Genomic DNA, 18368 nt, shown 5'->3' with positions numbered 1-18368 from the left:
GAACAGGATTGAATCATATTCCTTGCACTTTAGAGAGAATGTGATGGATGGATGGATAAAACTTTATTTAGAGAGAATATGAAGTCTTACCAATTTGAGGCAGCAGAATTTTGATTTGAGGCTGCAGTTAAAAAGGGGAACAACAGCTCTTCGGCATCCCACAAATTTCATTCAAACAACTACAGGTACTACTGTGTGTACTGGGTATAACATCTTTACCATAAACTCATTCACGCTTCTGCGAAATCTTGCTAACGGTTCATTTCATTTGATGTTTATCGGAAATATTGTTTGTATACGTTTTTGACAGGTGGCATACGCAAGTATGATTTGTCTGTGCGTGAGCCATGTGCAATGCATTGTATTTTTTCCACTTGCAACTATACCGTTATGCGAACGTGTGTGTGGGTGGAGTGGCCAAGTCCTCTCAAGCTGTTTCATCAGCTTTTTTACAGCCTAAGCTGCTATGGGCTCCTTCGCGATGGTGTCCGCCGCCGCCACCGCCTGTGAGCGTAACCACTATCGCCGGAAATGCAAAAAAAAAGGACGCGGTTCCCACCCGGATCGAACCCACGCCCGCTGCGTCGGAGTCAGATACTCTACCATTGATCCACGCAAGCGCTTCCTATCGGGCAGCGAAAAAATGCCCTATAAACGCTCCCTAGACAGGCGCGCAGGCTAAGACGACGAGATGTGGCTCAGATGAGGCGCGCAATCAAAGCGATCCCGAACCTCCGCCAGTATGGTAGCGCCATCTAGTGAAGGCACCTGCAAACGCACCGTGCCCGACATGTAAATTGCATATACAGGGTGTTTCAGAAAACACTTTCAAAAATTCCTAAAGGTTGCCTGTGACAGAATGAGCTGGTCTACTCGAAGAGGCGGACATTACTTGCACATGAAATTAAAATGCAGAATCAAATAACAAAAAATCACGAATTAAGTTTTTTTTCTAATTACCTGATGGCTTATATTGCAATTTACAAATTGGAGCCATGGAGTTCCAAGCCGGATCCACTTGGAACGAATTCTCGGGATGACAGCAGTTTCGAGATATTAATTCCAGAACTTTGCGGAGAAATGCATTGGTGTTCCAGTTAGTTCCTTAACAAAACGTCGCTTTATGCATTGAAGCACAAAATTGGCGTCTGCTCACAAGGTACGAACCACTGCTCAAAAAGCGAATCGTAGAGCTACGTGCGCAGCTACAACCAGGCATCATTTGGCTCAGTAGACTGCTGTGCAGAGAGCATTACAAGCCACAGATCGCCGTCGACGCCGGGCGGGCAGTTCAGATCGTTCTCATCAAAACGAGGCAAAGAGAGTTTGCCGCTAAGACCCTGTTGTGCGTGGTGCCGAAATTGGAGCTACTCTTAGGTCGCTCCACCAGCTTACGCTGTGACTGTGCTGCCTGTGCCGCGCAGGCCTGTGACTTTTGTTTCTTTTTTTCTGGTCTGCCGCAAAATGGTTGCAAATAAACTTCATAGAAAAAAAATGGTGAAAAAAAATTGCCAACAGCAGCTTGGCCTCATCTTCGTGACGTCACCCTGCCTACACCTGTCTTCCTTTTTCTTGAGTCACTCTTTGCACACTACATCCTCGAACTCTTTGCAGGTCGCTCCGTTCTACAGCGGCAAGCTGTGCGGCCTGTGCGGCGACTACAACCTGGACAGGAACCACGAGCTGTCCGGCGCCGACGGCCGCCTCTACAACAGCACTCTGGAGTTCGCCAAGAGCTACGTGGTGCCCAGATCCGACTGCAGCCTACCGTCTCAATAATGGAACCCTAGCTTACATAGTAGGCGCTTTCACTACTTCGAAAAAAAATAAGACAAAAGAAAGCGTTTTCTTGAATGATTTGTTCTTTGTTGTGCGTACTTTTCATTACCTCCAGCATGGCCAATTGTGTTGAGCCATGTGTTGAGGCCAACAACAACATCAACCGTGCTAAAGTATTATTCGAGCTCCCTCTTCGTCTTACTGCATTTTCGAGGGCGGCTTCTAATTTGTGATCGGTTGAGGCAATTTATTCTTTATCCTTTATGTATAAAATTTTTTTAGAGTCCCGCACAGTCTATAAAGCATTTCTGTATGTGGCAACTGTCTATAAAATAAATTAACATTCTTGCCCTGCATTGATTCCTCTGACAAATTATCGCTGTCTTCTACTGCCAGTGGAAAATATGAATACCCATACAGGTCTGTCATGGAGTGATACGGCCTAACCTCACGTGCGTGATGTTTGCGTGATGAAACATGATGCAGGGTGCTGCATAGAGAAAGAGAATCTGTGATAATAACTATTCTTGTAGCATCACAAAGGGGTGACTTTCGCAAAGCAAGAACTATTGCCAAAAGCTCTACCTTAAAATCTTATCTGGCAGGCGAAGTGAAAAAGGCCAATCGAGGGATGGGGAGTACCTTACCACGCATTTGTATCCCACTTCCTCCGACCACAAAGCATAAAAGTTCCCAGTAACCTTACATACGCATACCTGATGAGAGACGACATAACAAAGTGTCGATCTCTGGCATAGGGAGGCAGCAATTGCGAGCATCGCTGCCGCTGGATGTCGTTGCCCAGGTTTGCCGTGTGTCTTCGAAGGCACACGACAAGGGCGGGAGCACGTGGCTGGATGTTCCACACAACCCCAGTTGGCTGGTTACCGACAGCAGCGACTCTTCAGTACCGACCTTAGCGTGACGATGTGGACCGTATTAGCGCTCTTGACTCGTGCTACTTTGTAGTTCAGCTCACTATGATTTGGTGCGCTTTCGAGAACGCCACTACGTAAGGCCATGACATGGACGCCTGCATTGAAGTGCTACGCAAAGACTCAAGAGTGTTACGAAGGTGAACAGCCCGCTCGTCTGAGAAGGCAGGGGTGGGTGTTTTCTTTTATTGTTTATTCTTGACATTAGAGAGCCTCTGCACGGTCACGCCCTGTCACAAGTCATGCAGGTGCAGGCGCGAGTCGCAGGCCAACACCACTGACATGCCACTCTGCTTAGAGATGGAGAAGGGGATTAAAAGATTCGAAAGGACGGTAAAAAATTTTCTTTTTCTCGGTGTCTCTAACTTTTTTCCACCGACCTGGGTCACTGGGTTGCTTATGACGACCACTTGGCTCTTTAGAAGTTCGAACGCCACGTTTCGAAGTAAGGAGAGCGCTACGAGGTTCGTCGCCTTATTTTCGAGCCTGGTCGTGACGCCGGCCACAACTACGCCCTTGCTAGGCAGAAGCACGTGATGCAGCTCCACATTAAGCGGAAGAGAGAGGGAGACATTTTACTGAAATGCAGATATAAATGCCGGCGTGACCACTAAAGTGCTGTTCTCCATAGAGAGGGGGAAGAGGATTCAGAAATTCCAGGGGACAGTAAAACATGTAAAATAAACAAAATTGGAGGACGCTTAAGCTTCGCCTTTGAGAGTAGAACGCGATAGCGTTATCGGAACCCGTTCGCACCGCATAGTTCGCATACGGAAAGTAGGCTTCATTCACTGCAATACTGAACGTGGTAAAGCCAGCTTACAAAGACCAAGCTTACACTGATTCCCTTAAAGTCCGCTTCACTTTTGAACTGAAATGCATTGCTGGAAAGACGTTTTTCCAGGGGCAATAAAAGTGGTCTTATAGTAAAATGTGAAGGCCCTGGCACTTTTTTTTATTATTTTATTAATTGTTTGCTATTGCCCCGACGCGCGCAAGTCTGGTATAACTGCTGGAAAAGGGGTTAGTGTTTCCTCGTAGCAGGATTAGGTTTTCTCGTACATTCAAATTACAATCAGATGCCGATTGGTAAACAATCCGACGGCGAATATGACGCCGAATGGTAAAACCGTACTTTACCGTTTTTCAGACGGATTTCACTGTGAGAAATTCACTTTTTGTTCACCAAAACATTGCACCACGTGGAGGGCCTGCGCGGTCGGGGTGGTTGGGGATGATTTTCGGCGCCACCTGCCGACATCGCACGTCGACGCCGGATTGTCTGCGACATGGCACCCTTAACACTGTCGCGTTAAATAAAATATTGTGAGCAAGTAAACCTGATCTGTGTATATGCAGATGAGACGACGGGCTGATTCAGGTTTGTCTAAATCATAAGGTGAACCTTATTTAACGTTTACAGAGAAGACAAATTTTGTAGATGTATCGGAACAATAAATCCAATGCCCGCCGCTGGTTTGAAGGGCAGGGCGTACGACCTAAAATGCCACGTAAGTTGATTATGAGGCTCGCCATAGTGCGGGACTCGGGATTCATTTTCACCACCAGGGGATCTGTAGCGTGTCCCCAATGCAGAGGACACGGGCAATTTTGCATTTCGCCCCCATCGCGCGACCTCGTGCTTAGCAGCGCACCGCGGCAGGTACTATTCATATTGCATCCTACGCCATCCTATGCATCGGCACTTGGGCGTTCGCCTCCAAGTCGTCCTAGGGATAACATATAAAAGACCTCGTGAATTTCCTACACCTGATGGCGGGAATATTGAAACGAGGAACTGCGTGGTAGAGATAGTGCATTATTTTATTACTGAAGACACGATCGTGCATATGCCAGAGCTCACAGAAGAACGACACGGACGATGATGATGACCCCCTATTTAATGGAACAAACCCACTTTGTGAGATAGGCCACGAACCGGGTGGTTATAAGGTAGTCAGCCTTGCAGTTAGAGAGAGAGAGAAACTTTAATTAATAAAAAAATTACTCCATCTTCCGCTAAAGGGAACCATGTGTGGATGCGAAGCAGCGGGGAGATGGTTAAGTGCGCTGCACAGAGAAATAGAATCTATGACAACTATTCTTGTAGCATCATAAAGGGGTGACTTTCGCAAAGCAAGAACTATTGCCAAAAGTTCTACGTTGAGAACTTATCGGGCAGGAGAAATGAAAAAGGCCAATCGAGGGATGGGGTGTACATTACCACGCATTTGTATCCCACTTCTGTTGAGTCGCCTCAGGTTGTCGGTAGCGAGTTCTCGTATAAATAGAATTGTACCTGCTCTTTTCCTCTTTACTCCTCCTTTCCCTTACCCCTTGTGTAGGGTAGCAAACCGGACGTTCGTCTGGTTGACCTACCTGCCTTTCCTCTCTTCGCTTTTTCTCTCTCACTCTCTGTATCCCACTTCCTCGACCACAAAGCATAAAAGTTGCCAGTAACCTTACATACGCATACCTGATGAGAGACGACATAACAAAGTGTCGATCTCTGGCATAGGGAGGCAGCAATTGCGAGCATCGCTGCCGCTGGATGTCGTGGCCCAGGTTTGCCGTGTGTCTTCGAAGGCACACGACAAGGGCGGGAGCACGTGGCTGGATGTTCCACACGACCCCAGTTGGCTGGTTACCGACAGCAGCGACTCTTCAGTACCGACCTTAGCGCGACGATGTGGACCGTATTAGCAGACTTGAATGCGTTCGAGAACGCTACTACGTAAGGCCATGACATGGACGCATGCATTGAAGTGCTACGCAAAGACTCAAGAGTGTTACGAAAGGTGAACAGCCCGCTTGTCTGGGAAGGCAGAGGCGGGTGTTTTTTTTATTATTGTTTATTCTTGACATTAGAGAACCGCTGCACGATCACGCCCTGTCACAAGTCATGAAGGTGCAGGCGCTTCATCTCGACAACTTCATCACACCCCTTTGCGGGGGAACCCAAGCTTCAGGTGTGTCACTATGGTGATTCAATGCTGAACGCATTACCGTCGAGTCATCGTGATATGGCTTCTGCAGATTTTTGCCGGTTTGCATGTGACCACTGACATGTCGCTCTGCTTATATATGGGGAAGGGGATTAAAAGATTCAAAAGGACGGAAAAATGTTTCTTTTTCTCGGTGTCTCTAACCGTTTTTCCACCGACCTGGGTCACTGAGTTGCTTATGGTCTAATGCTTACAGAATTGAGTTGCTTTGATGAAGAGGCCGAGTTCAAAACCAGTGGTCGGGCCAACTTGGGTACCGGGTATACGTGGCATTGGGCATGTGCCGCTCATGAGTTAAACCGTTAACGACGCCTTACTAGACGTGGGCATCTCCTCAATGTGGAGCCTAGGCGCCCTTAGGGTGCAAGGTACTCATTAAAGTAGATATGGGGCGCGATCTTGTACGCGTTCCAAAATGGAACGGAGGCGTTCCGTTCCATCGAGCCGCACACGATTTGGTCAATTTGAACGTCGCGGTTCAAATTCACCAATCGTGTGCGGCTCGATGGAACGGAACGCCTCCGTTCCATTTTGGAACGCGTACAAGATCGCGCCCATGACGACCATCTGGCTCTTTAGAAGTTCGAACGCCACGTTTCGAAGCCTGGAGTCTGGTCTTGACGCCGGCCACTAAAACCCCTCAATGTAAAAGTAGCGATACGCTTTCAAGAATGCCGCCTCCTCCTGGCACGCCCTATCCGAGGCGGACGCCGCGTCGGTATTGGCCTAATCGCATCACGTGGCCGTCGCGCCGCCGTGTGCTGGCTACGTTTGTTTACGATCCTGCTCCATCGTCATTTTCGCCGGAGAAGCGTCTACCGACTGGCGAGGAGCACAACGATAGCAGCGAACACAGTCGGCGATCGTCGAAATCTGATCAGCGGCGAAACGCGTCGGCTTTTATACATGAGTCATCGAAGGTTCCACCGTAATCCCTGGTGCCCGCGTGTCTTCCAGAAAGAAGTACACAAATCGAGAATCTCGAACAATCGGATTACATAAGCGTCGGTGACCACAGACAACGGATAGACGCATCGATAACGTTCGAGCAACTTCCGATACAGTCAGGCGCGTCCTGCGCCGAGCGATAACGTTCAACATTTGTTAGCCGGTGAAAAGCGCTCACCTGTGAAAGATAAACAAGTGCACGTGTCAATATTACGCTCAAGTGGTGTAGGCGGCGCCATGGTCGAGAAAGGAGCGCGAAAGAGAGGAGAAAAGGGAATGGGGTGAAGGCGGAGGAGGAGAGTGTCGCTACTTTACGAAGCTTAAGGGGCTTTACCGGCCACCACTACGCCCTTGCTAGGCAGAAGCGCGTGATGCAGCTCCACATTAAGCGGAAGAGAGAGTGAGACATTTTCCGAAACGCAGATATAAAGGCCGGCGTGACCACTAAAGTGCTGTTCTGTATAAAGAGAGGGGAAGAGGATTCAGAAATTCCAGAGGACAGTAAAACATGTAGAATAAACGAAATTGGAGGACCCGTACGCATCGCATCGTTCCCATACGGCAAGTAGGCTGCATTCACTGCAACCCTGGACGTGGAAAAGCCAGCTTACAAAGACCAAGCTTACACCGATCCCCTTAAAGTCGGCTTCACTTTAAACAGAAATGCATTGCTTGAAAGACGTTTTTCCCGGGGCAATATAAGTGGTCCTAAATTAAAATGTGAAGGTCCTAGCACCTTTTTTATTATTTTATTAATTGTTTGCTATTGCCCCGACGCGCGCAAGTCTGGTAGAAATGCTGGAAATGGGGTTTGTGTTTCAGTTAAGAATTTCAGAATAAAGTTTTCTCGTACATTCATATTACAATCCGACGCCGATTGGTAAACAATGCGACGACGAATTGTAATTTTTTTTCTGGCGGATTTTACTGTGAGAAATTCGATTTTTGTTCACCAATACCTTGCACCACGTGGAGGGCCCGCGCGGTCGGGGTGGTTGGGGATGATTTTCTCCGCCACCCGCCGACATCGCACGCCGACGCCGGTTGTCGACGCCGGATTGTCTGCGACACGGGGCCCTTAACGCTATCGCGTTTAAATAAAGTGAGCAAGTAAACCTGATCGTGGTATTTGCAGATGAGACGATGGGCTAATACCGGTTTGTCTAAATCGTAAGGTGTACCTTCTTTAACGTTTACCGAGAAGACAAATTTTGTAGATGTATCGGAACAATAAATCCAATGCCCGCCGCTGCTTTGAAGGGCAGGCTACGACCTAAAATGCCACGTAAGTTGATTATGAGGCTCGCCATAGTGCGGGACTCGGGATTCATTTTCACCACCAGGGGATCTGTAGCGTGTCCCCAATGCAGAGGACACGGGCAATGTTGCATTTTGCCCCCATCGCGCGACCTCGTGCTTAGCAGCGCACCGCGGCAGGTGCTATTCATATTGCATCCTACGCCAAGCTGGGGCGTTAGCACCCGCGTTAACAGTAAGCTTACGTCACCTCAACTCCAGTCATCTGTCGGCGCGGCCCGCACAGGGACTGCGCATTTCATGACGAAGCTGCTGATTACGAAGTCATGACTAGTCAATACTGGCGGCATGCATGCGACAAAAACAGGCTGAACGCTGTCTCGGTCATTATTTGCGCTATTTCGCGTATTCCCCGGCATAAGATGTCTGCCACCTACAAGCGCTGTAAAGTCTAGTTTTAGCAATGAAAACTTGTTTTTCGTCATCACTCACAATTGCAGGGTTGCCGCAGAAGCACGGGGCCGTCCTCCTGGAATCGCACGTTGCGAGAGAAAGTGTTCACGACACACAAATATGCACCCGCCGACGAGCACAGAATGACAGCAAACGAGCACGTATACGGAATCTGAGCATCGGGTAATACAGTAAAACGGACTTCTTTGGTGGACAAAACCGGACAGCTCGGCGTCGAACATGGCGATCTAAGGCACAGGCGTCCACCACCGTCAACGATGGCTCGCGAAGAAACGGCTACCGCGTTGAAGCGCACACACACGCAAGAAAGCCGCCGCCGGTACTGAAAAAGTTTTCTTTCGTGGGAGCGTCGCCTGATTGGCCGGCGTTTGGGCGCCCCGGTAACTCGTGCGGTTCCCGAGTGCGTCGCTTGCACCATACATGCGAAGATAGCGAGATTGTCAGAGTGCAAGGAACACTGTCAGCCATGCACTCCAAAGCGTCCGATGCTGAGTCATGCGCGATATCTCGCGAGAATGACCGTTTCCCCGAGAGTGATCACTCGTGAATATCGGCCCGCATTTGCAGGGAAACATAGGGAAAATGCTTCGTCAGCGTCGACTTCATCGTCCTGCGATCTCGAGTTATGTACTAGACGGCATTACGAGGCAACGGACAGCCGGTGTAAAATACCCCTGACACACGGGCAAAAGTCCTTTGTACGAAACCCCTTTTGTTAAAGCCCGTTTATAGTCCGACGTTATCGGCGCACGGGCCAGCGTCGTTTGCGGCCAGTCACGCTACGCCGGTTGCGCTGCGCCAGCCGAAACGCCATCTCTGTTATCTTCGGAGCATGTTCAGAACGATCCCAAGTACGCGCGCCGCTTTGAACGGCTGTCTGCGCCGGTCGGCGAAGCAGCATGGGCGTCTTTAGTTCTTCGCGCGAAATGCATTGTGGGTCAGCGCAGTTGACGCGACCAACGCGCGAATGTGTCAGGAGCACGGTGTAAGATATATACGCCGGGCCCTTCGGGACGCGTCGCAAGCCGCCGTTTACGTTGGCTGCGTCGGTACCTCGGCGGTAGTAGAAGTTACACGTACGTGGAGACTTCACGTACGCAAACGTGAACAGTCTACGTACCTTACGTGCGCGCCATCTGAAACGTTTTTAGCTACACGTACGCGACGCACCACGTAGCTACATCTATCGGGAAATATGAACACTGCGGTAGCCAATTCAATTCGAGTATTTCAGCCAAGCCAGTGATGTGCATTGATGCGTGCCGGTCATCGTCTCCGGAATGCCCAGAAGTGTGTTGTGCAAGAATTATCTGCTGTCATCGTTGACATGGAATGAAATAGATGACCAGTCATCCTGTCGCCGTGTTTCCATGCAAGCCATCTGCGAGTGCTCAGCACGCTATCGCTTGTTCGTGATCTCGCCAAACCCCCGCGTGAATCTGTCTACGTGCGCAAGAAACGCACGCAAAAAATCGAATCTCACGTACGTCCGTGAGACCAGCGCGTGGGCGCTACGTTCTGCGCATGCGCACTACTTACACGTAGAAGCTCTACGTACGCAAAGCCTCTACGTGCGTGTAACTAAAACTGTCTAGTTTTCGCCAACGTGAGGTAGCGTGCGCGCGCTCGCGTTACGTCGTACTATAAACGGCCCTTAATTCTCCGAAGGGCCCTTTGCAAAAATGAGTTGCGTCGATGACACACGGCATTGCACTAACTTATTTAGGTGGGTCCTCAGATGAACGCCGCAAAAAGAAAAAGCGCTGTTTGTTAAAGCAGCAAGAAAGAAAACATTTACAAAAAGCTGCGTATCTAGATAACATTTAGTGATTGTACAACATAACCTTTTTTTTTTTCATTTTTGATGATAATGCGCATATTCGGAATTCAACATGGCGGCGCTAGCAAAGTGGTGTGAGCATTTGAGAGTATAGCTAGAGTAAATCATTACTGTTTGACAAACCGCATTACCGCTTAAAGATTAATACATTTTCCAAGGTTAAAAAGAAATACTTACGGGGAACCGTATTTATGTAACACGTTTTCGTCTATTGATTAGTTGTGCATGCTGTATGCGAGAGTACACCTTTCCGCTCGAAAATGCCCGTTCTTTCCCGCAAAGAAACTTTGCCGGGAGGGAGATACTCCTTTGTCGTGTCTCATTGTGCTTGAACGCCTTTCCGGTAGATGTCCCCTTACCTAAAGGACCGTAGAATGACCTTGTGTCATGGGTATAATACTTTTATAGATGCAGTCGACATATCCTCGTGATAATCAGCATACATTCAAACAAAAATTCCGAAACTACTCCAACGCAGTACTTCGCTTCCAGTTTGTCCTGGATTTGTAACAGCGGCCTAATTCACATTCCAAACGTATACATGCGAAAATAAATGTATATTGGGATTACGCAGCCAGAAATCTCGATCTGCTTTATGAGGCACGCTGTGTGGGGAACTACGGCTAAATTTCGTCCACCTGGGGCTGCTTAACTAACGTGAACCTAAACCTAAACACACTACCGTTTTCGCAATTCGCACCCGTGAAAATGCGGCGGCCACGAACGGGAATCGTACCCACGACCACCTCCTGTTGAGCAGTGCAACACAATTGGCCTCGTGCGCTATACTGATGGCGGCGCTGCGAACGGCGCTCCCGTGACGTCAGAGGGAGGACTCGCCTTTGTCGTCTCCGGCTAGAATAGCTTCGTTTTCATGCTTTTGCTCGCGCTCTGACTAGGTACTCGCGTAGCACGACACTGTATACAATTATCACCTGTATTTTTTCTAGTGTTAGTTTGATTATTGACAGCATCATGAGGACAACAAACCTTGTACACTAAATGTATCTTCCATTTAACCTCAACGATGTGATCGTCCAGTGGCTCTGACGTTGCGCCTGCTTAGCTCGAGGTCGCTGATTTGGATCTCTTCCGTGGCGGCCGCAGTTAAACGGGGGTGAATTGCAGACGCGCTCGTGTGTACTTAGATTTAGGTGCACGCGGTAAAGGATCCCAGCTGGCCAAAATTGATCTCGGGTCCTACGCTACGTGCCTGATAATCACATGGTGGGTTTGGCAAATAAAATCGCAGAATTTATTTTACATATATTTTTGTTTTTAATAAATCCCCATCTCTCGCGGGCAGGGACACGTTCTCGTGACTCAGTCATAAAACATCGCTCCGAGCCAGTAAATGAAAATCGTCACAGCTTTGGAAATGAAGCGCGATCGCAGGGCTCAGGCGCAAAATTTCGCGCTGACAAAGCGGCATTGTAGTTGAATGCGAATTTCACATTTTGCTCGTAATTCCAGTAACTCGGGGTTCCAAATGTAAAGCTTTTTCCGACAACAAAAGTCTCGTTATTTCACTGAGAAGCGGTTTACCTTGAACATTAGTGGGGAACCACGTTCCCAATTGCCAAGCATGCTTCGCATTATTTTTGTGCAAATAAATCTCATTGCCACTTTCTAATACAGAAAAAAAATTGTTTGTTTAGGTAAGCATAATTATATTTCCATTCAACGCACTTTCCTACTGCAGGAAGCCACTCGCTAAACATTATTTTATCGGCGTAATAATAAAAATATTCTGTTATAAAAACCCAGAAAGGCTAGTAAACATTTAGCCTTTATACGTCTGCCTCCCGCCTCTCCGCTCATTCTTTTGTGTGTGTGTGTTTACAGCTCCAGCAACTTATTCAGTATTGTTCTCAGCTAACTTAAACTTATCAATTTTCTTGTTTTAGTTTTGAATAGGTATGACCCGCTTACAGAGCAAGATATACTGGAAACGGTGATATAAGCAAAGGTTGGCGCTTTTTTTTTTTTTACTTGGTAGCACTAATTATGATCGCTAGACGAATCTAGCCCGGGGAATGTGCACGCTAGCCACGGTAGGAGCAAGGAAAGAAAGTGTTACCCTGAGCCGCGACTAACATGCAGGGGCGAGCTGTGTCACGGTGGAAGTAATCCATTCTAATTAAAAATTATGCGAAGCTCAGTGTGCTGCAGCACAAGATTACGTAATTTTGTTTTGCTCGCTAATTTTGTCCTCCCTTGTATCAGACGTTCCAGACCGCATTTTGTTGCAGTGCCGCCTAAAGCAGTGCACGCATTAACGTACCGCAGTGACCACCTAGTTTCTTGAGAATGGCATCAAACTTCTTTCGTGACGTGCTCAACGCGTTGGGCAGCAGCGAAATCGGAATGAATGTGGCAAACAGAGTAGGCAACCGAACAAGCAGCACGCGTTGAACAGACAAACACACTATTACAGCGCAGGCACCGTAGCTGAAGGCCAAATCCCGCAGTCCATTGTGAAAAAAAAAAGAAGGGCCGACAAATCATTATGAGTGCGCCGTGAAAACGGAACAGCAATGGCGAGAAGCCAACGCCGTACACGCACGTATACACACTGATGACTATCGGACGACGCCAGGAGCAATCCACACTGAGCGAGGTGACGACTACTCGGCTAGATTTTGCAGGGAATACATTCCGTACATACTGGTCGAAAAACCTGCAGACGCGCTTTTCAAAAATTACACCATCTTCCCGTAGGGAAACCCTGAATAGTATGCGAGAAACAAGGAGACTACCCGCGTCACTAAATTCAGACAAACGTCGGCAAGCAAAACAACACAACATGTGAGGGGGGCGGTTTAATTTTACGAGCGCGCCTTTCTGCACACTTCAAGAGCTGCATTGCATTGCAAGTGATAGCTGCTTCAACGCCCGACGGTGGGCGCTGACACGCCATGCGCGTTCGCGTGTCTCTCTTTAGTTTGTTCCCTCCAGTGCGGCTGCTGCTGAACAATTCGTTCTGGCTAAGACCTATCGACCCAATAGTATGCGAGGCAGCCATGGGGTCGACTCAAGGTAGTTTAATCAGCTGTATAAACTTGGACTTGCAGCAGCACCAGCAACGCGCAGAACTGTTGTCGACGCACCGAACGCGCGCGGCGTTGGTGACTGTTGCCGGTGCTTCTGGGCGCCTAAACAAGGTCGATTCACACGCGAAGCTTCGGGCGGCGGTTCAGAGCCGCAACAGCGATTGAAGCGCCACTATGCAAACTTAGGAAAGATAAAAGCGTTTTATAAATAAAGAAAGACACAGTTAGATTCATTCAACGTAAATAAAGTTCCTAATAAATTTTATATACGGATGGCGAGAAAGGAAGAGACAATTCTGTTTTACGTGATCATTATCAATAAATACATTTTTTCAGCGCCCGCCGCAAGAGCGCCCACTGATAGCGGCGGGCGTTGAAGCCGCTATCACTTGCAATGCAATGCAGCCCTTGAACTGTGCAGAAAGGCGCGCTCGTAAAGTTAACCTGTTACAATACGCCCCCCACACATGTTCTGTTGTTTTGCTTGCCGACGTTTGTCTGAATTTGGTGACGCGGGTAGTCTCATTGTTTCTTGACCTGTTCAGTCAAAAGTAGTAAGTTGCGACCGCCAGATAATTGTTTAATTTAGTTGTTTTCGTGCGACAGCGCTGGCCGACGGGCTTGACGTCCGACGAAAGGACGAGCACTCTACGCCAAAAGCGTTTGTCCGCCTCCAAAGAAAGTATGTTCCGTGCAGCGATGCGATTTCGACACCCGTACGGCTGACCTTTTCCTGCATCGCTTTCCGCACTGAAAGCTCGCAACGCCCATCAAGTCGTGTGGCGGGGCATTTGAATATACAGCTGTAGTGGCAGGCCTCCGAAAACAAATTTCGCGCCTTTGAGAACCAAACGACGTCACTTCTGTTTTTACCGGATATGACGTCACAATATTTTTTTTCTTCCGCCGGAAGTGTTCCCTCCTCACATAGATGGCGCTAAGTGCTTACCCTGGGGGCTACCGTCGCGCCTCTGACCTAAGCTGCATCGCATTATCGCGCGCGGAGCCGCAGGTGTTGCCATTCGTTGCGCAATCCGAAGAGGAGAGGAGCTTCGGAGAGGAGAGGAGGGGGAGGAGAGAGGAGATCAGGAGAGGAGGGGGAGGAGGATGCGCATGCGCAGTAGGGGTGTGGACGCCGCACGGCGGATGGAGGGAGGGAGTGACATAGCCCCGACAATAAGCTGCTTCACATCTAAAATTCGAGCAGAGCAGGATGGTCGGCAGCTTCAAGTTGCCTTCACGTAGCGAGCGCGCACGCGGCGCGGTAGCAGTGTCCCCCCATTGATGTCACACGCGAGAGGGCGCCACTCAAAGATCTCGAGGCGAATGCACAGTAGCCACAAAGCCACCGTTTGGGCTATGCTCACACTTACGACACTTGGACTATGTTCCATGCTTAGCTACCAAGGATTACCCATCGCAGTTTCGTGTTACGCGCGAAATGCATTCACTGGTGTTCGGCTTTCTATATTTATGGTGGCTCCACGGTACACTACAATGCCGTATTGTCTTCTATACATTTCAATGTTAACGCGGAAGTAATTACGTCAAGTACCTATCCGAGATATACAGTCCGATGCACGCTTAACTGCATAGGAAGTGGTTCAATCGTATTTATGCCGTCAGTTTTTACTGAAAATTGAGATTGGTTTGGATCGCAATGTTGGGCCGTCGAATATGACAAATAGCACCCACGAAGTGAAATCCGTGCGAATCCGCGCGTTGGTATGAAAAATTCGGGATGTACGCTTCAAGCACGCCCACCTGCCAAACGACGTTATACATTCACATCCGTATTTAGGCAAATGAAAACGGCTTTTACCGCAAGAAAACACGACAGAACGGTTACACTAACCGACCACTTTTACGAAGATGCTGCCTTAGGAGTCGTACCCGCTCTTTCAAAATAAAATGGATTCTCCTGTTTTGTAACAGAGCAGACAGTCAGAGGAATCGATGTGAAAAGCGACGTTTTATGCATTGAAGCAAAAAAGTTACTGGACCGCCAATGCAGTTATCCGCAAAGTTCGGGAATTAATATCTCGATACTGGTGTCATCCTAAGAATTCATTCCACGTGTATCCGCCTTGCGAACTCCACGGCTAGAATTTGTAAATTGCAATATGGGACATAAGCTAAGTAGTTACCTTGCGGCCCATATTTGGTACTTGAATTTTTGTTAATTAGTTGATTTTGTATTTCAATTTTTTGTGCAAGTAATGTCCGCCTCTTCGAGTAGACCAGCTCATGAACTAGAATTGTGCTATCTGCCACAGGCAACCTTTAAAAATTTTTGAAAGTGTTCACTGAAATACCCTAGCTGTATAACAGTCTGGAATATACTACTGAGTGGCGAGTGAAATGTTTGCAACACCATGGTAAGTACACAACCAATTTCTTGTAAACTGTGAAATTCCTGACAATATCATTCCGCTTAGCAGATGCTCTAAAGATGCAGTTTATGATATATGAATTTAGTGCAGAGTTGCAGATGTATAAACTTTGTGTGCTTACTTTCATATTTTAACTTTCCCATTTTCAAAAATTTTCGGAAAAAATGTGACGTGATATCTAAACATTTGCTTCCCGTAGCCATTATAGCTCAGTTAATTCGCTTAAATCCCACAAGCTTTGTTTATATCGGTCCGGCAGAAATTATGTCGTGTCACGACATAATTTCTACGTTTTACAATATTGTATTATTAAAATAGCAGTTGACCGCGAGATAAGTCTTTAAAGGGACTGACAAACGATATTTATGGACCCAGCTTTTTATGGCGCAACGAAAAGCTCACCCTCGGTAGTGTTTACATCTGCAGCGGTTACTTACAAAAGTGCGTGGATATTTTGTAAGCAGAATTTCTCGACCTGAGCAGCCTCTAAAAAAATAAGAGTCCCTCCTCCAGCTGAGAAGTGATAGCGATGCCGATAGCCCGCCTCGCAAATTGTGAAAGCCACCCATCGTCCTGCTTTCACTGGAGAAAGTGCAACTGTGGTTTACCACCTATATTTTCAATTTCGAGCCACTTTTAAATGTAAATAGACTGGTACAATAAGTTTGCGTTGCTGTACAGGCCTGTATTATAGCTGCACCGCGTTTTTCCCCCCAAGTACACGCCTACGTCATGGCTGGCTGGCCCCCGTCGTCGTTATTCAGTCGATAGACGAGCCAAGCGAAGTCATCTAAAACGAAGGCGAAGGCAGCACCACTTTTCTACTCACTACAAACGAAGGCTTATCTGCACATTGTAAGTTAGAAAAAACTTATCATAGAAAGAATGTTACTGCATTTCAATATTAATAAAAAGACCAGGAACAGCATACGCTGGTAGCAAGTCACGTGGTAGACCTCTTAATTAGGTTCATGTTTTTGCCGCATGGGGCGCCAAAGGTCATTTTTCACTACTTTTAGTGAAGAATTAAAAATATAAATCCACGTTTAATGAGAAAAACAGGGCCCGTTCTAGCCAATACGATAGACGATCTTTCTATCCGCGGGGTTATCTCAGTTCATATTCTGAGCGGTTGTCTGTCCCTTTAATAAATCACTGTAATAATATATATTACATTACGCTTCATAAAGCCCGAAGCACTTAATAAACAAATACTTTGTATTTTTCGTGCCCCAGTATTCTCTGAAATCTGAGCCCTATGTCGCAAGTCGAAATTTGCCGCGTCATGCCAACCTCACGCAGAGCTTCAGTTAAGCTAAGTTCCACTGTAATGGACGGAATGTCAACCCCAGTATCGTAATTATCGAAAATTCAGGAAGCGTAAATTCTAGCTAGTCAACGTATATGCAACAAATACTCATGGCATTACTCAGTGGCTCTCTGCTATCAAGAGCCCCGATGCCGGCGCGCAACTATGGGCTGTCCAGAGGGCCCACGATGCGGCGGTCGGGCATGGCCTGACTACGGTGTCGCCTGACTGTCCCAACGTGGGAGCGGCCCGCTGCGCGCTGAGTCACGTACCTCAGGATTTCATTAAAGTTTTACATCCATCCATCCATCCATTACTCAAGCAAAGCCACTATTTCAAAAATGCCACATTATGCAATTACCAGAGACGTTCTAAGCGTTCTTTAGAGCCAGCCGCATATGTGTGTCGTGTGTATACGATGTCTTTCTCGCTCAAACAGCAGTTGACGAGTTGACAACTGCGAAATGCATACCTACGTGTGCAATATATGCGACGACCTGAACCACGTGATATGAATCTTCGCACTATTAAACGAGCGGCCCTAATTAACACAGCAAGAGAGTTCGTCCTGTCTCCTTCGTCTCTGTATGTTAATTGGCGCCCCTCTTCTAATTAGCTATGCATCAGGAACTAGTTCAGCAAGAAGTACTCCTACGAGTATTGACGTGATTTGCGGTTTCAAAAAGCTGTTCTAGGTCGGCTGAACTGCTCCATGTTTTTATACGTTGGAGAAGCGCTGCAGTATAGGCACCTTGCACCGACCACAGGGCGGTGTACAACGTTCTCATATTTGACACCACCGCTAGCGGTGCGAAGAAAATGAGGCGACATTTTAAAACGACCAAGACCCGCGCTTCATCGTTCGTCTAATTGTTACGCACCGAGCTATGGCGAGCTGACTCTCGGTAATGTTCGTGGCTCTATAATCTCGATCGCAAGCACACCGAGTCATTCGGAGCATACGCACTTTCTTGGGCCGCGATTTTGTAGCGATTCCTTCCGCGATGATATTCCTTTTCGCACTTTCCACGCTTTGTCAGTGGTCAGAGCGACGTCCCGCCCGCGTTATCAAAGCGATCAGCCGGCCGTGAACGGTGGATGATAAGAGTGGCATATAATCGAGCGGAAGGCATCGCTACGAAATCGCGGCTTGGACGTTTCAAGATATCGAACAGTCTTACCTTGTAATAAGCGATTGGAGGTGTCACGGCGAATGTTTCTCGCGTCGCTCACACTACGCTTCCGCCGCTGATCCGAGTTCGTGTTCTAGTGCTCTGAAAACTGTGGAAAGCTTCAGCGCAAGGTGCCTATGGGCAACTGCGTTCGTGCGCAAGCAGCAGCGCCGTAACAAACAGCCTAGCGAGCAGAGAAAGCG

The 18368-nt window shown here is 47.9% G+C and overlaps 1 protein-coding gene across 1 annotated transcript in view; it reads left to right on the top strand.

Annotated features, from left to right (window-relative positions):
- LOC119432807 (vitellogenin-2) overlaps positions 1–2129 on the top strand; it is a 48045-nt gene extending 45916 nt beyond the window's left edge. Inside the window, exon 25 of the mRNA XM_049659430.1 lies at positions 1615–2129. Within this exon, the coding sequence (XP_049515387.1) occupies positions 1615–1779 (165 nt within the window). The 3' untranslated portion in view covers positions 1780–2129. The remainder of the gene's footprint in view (positions 1–1614) is intronic.
- Positions 2130–18368: the final 16239 nt, after the last annotated feature.

This window comes from Dermacentor silvarum, chromosome 11, assembly GCF_013339745.2.
Source record: "Dermacentor silvarum isolate Dsil-2018 chromosome 11, BIME_Dsil_1.4, whole genome shotgun sequence".
NCBI classification, from domain to species: domain Eukaryota; kingdom Metazoa; phylum Arthropoda; class Arachnida; order Ixodida; family Ixodidae; genus Dermacentor; species Dermacentor silvarum.
This window is presented reverse-complemented; position numbering and strand designations above follow the sequence as displayed.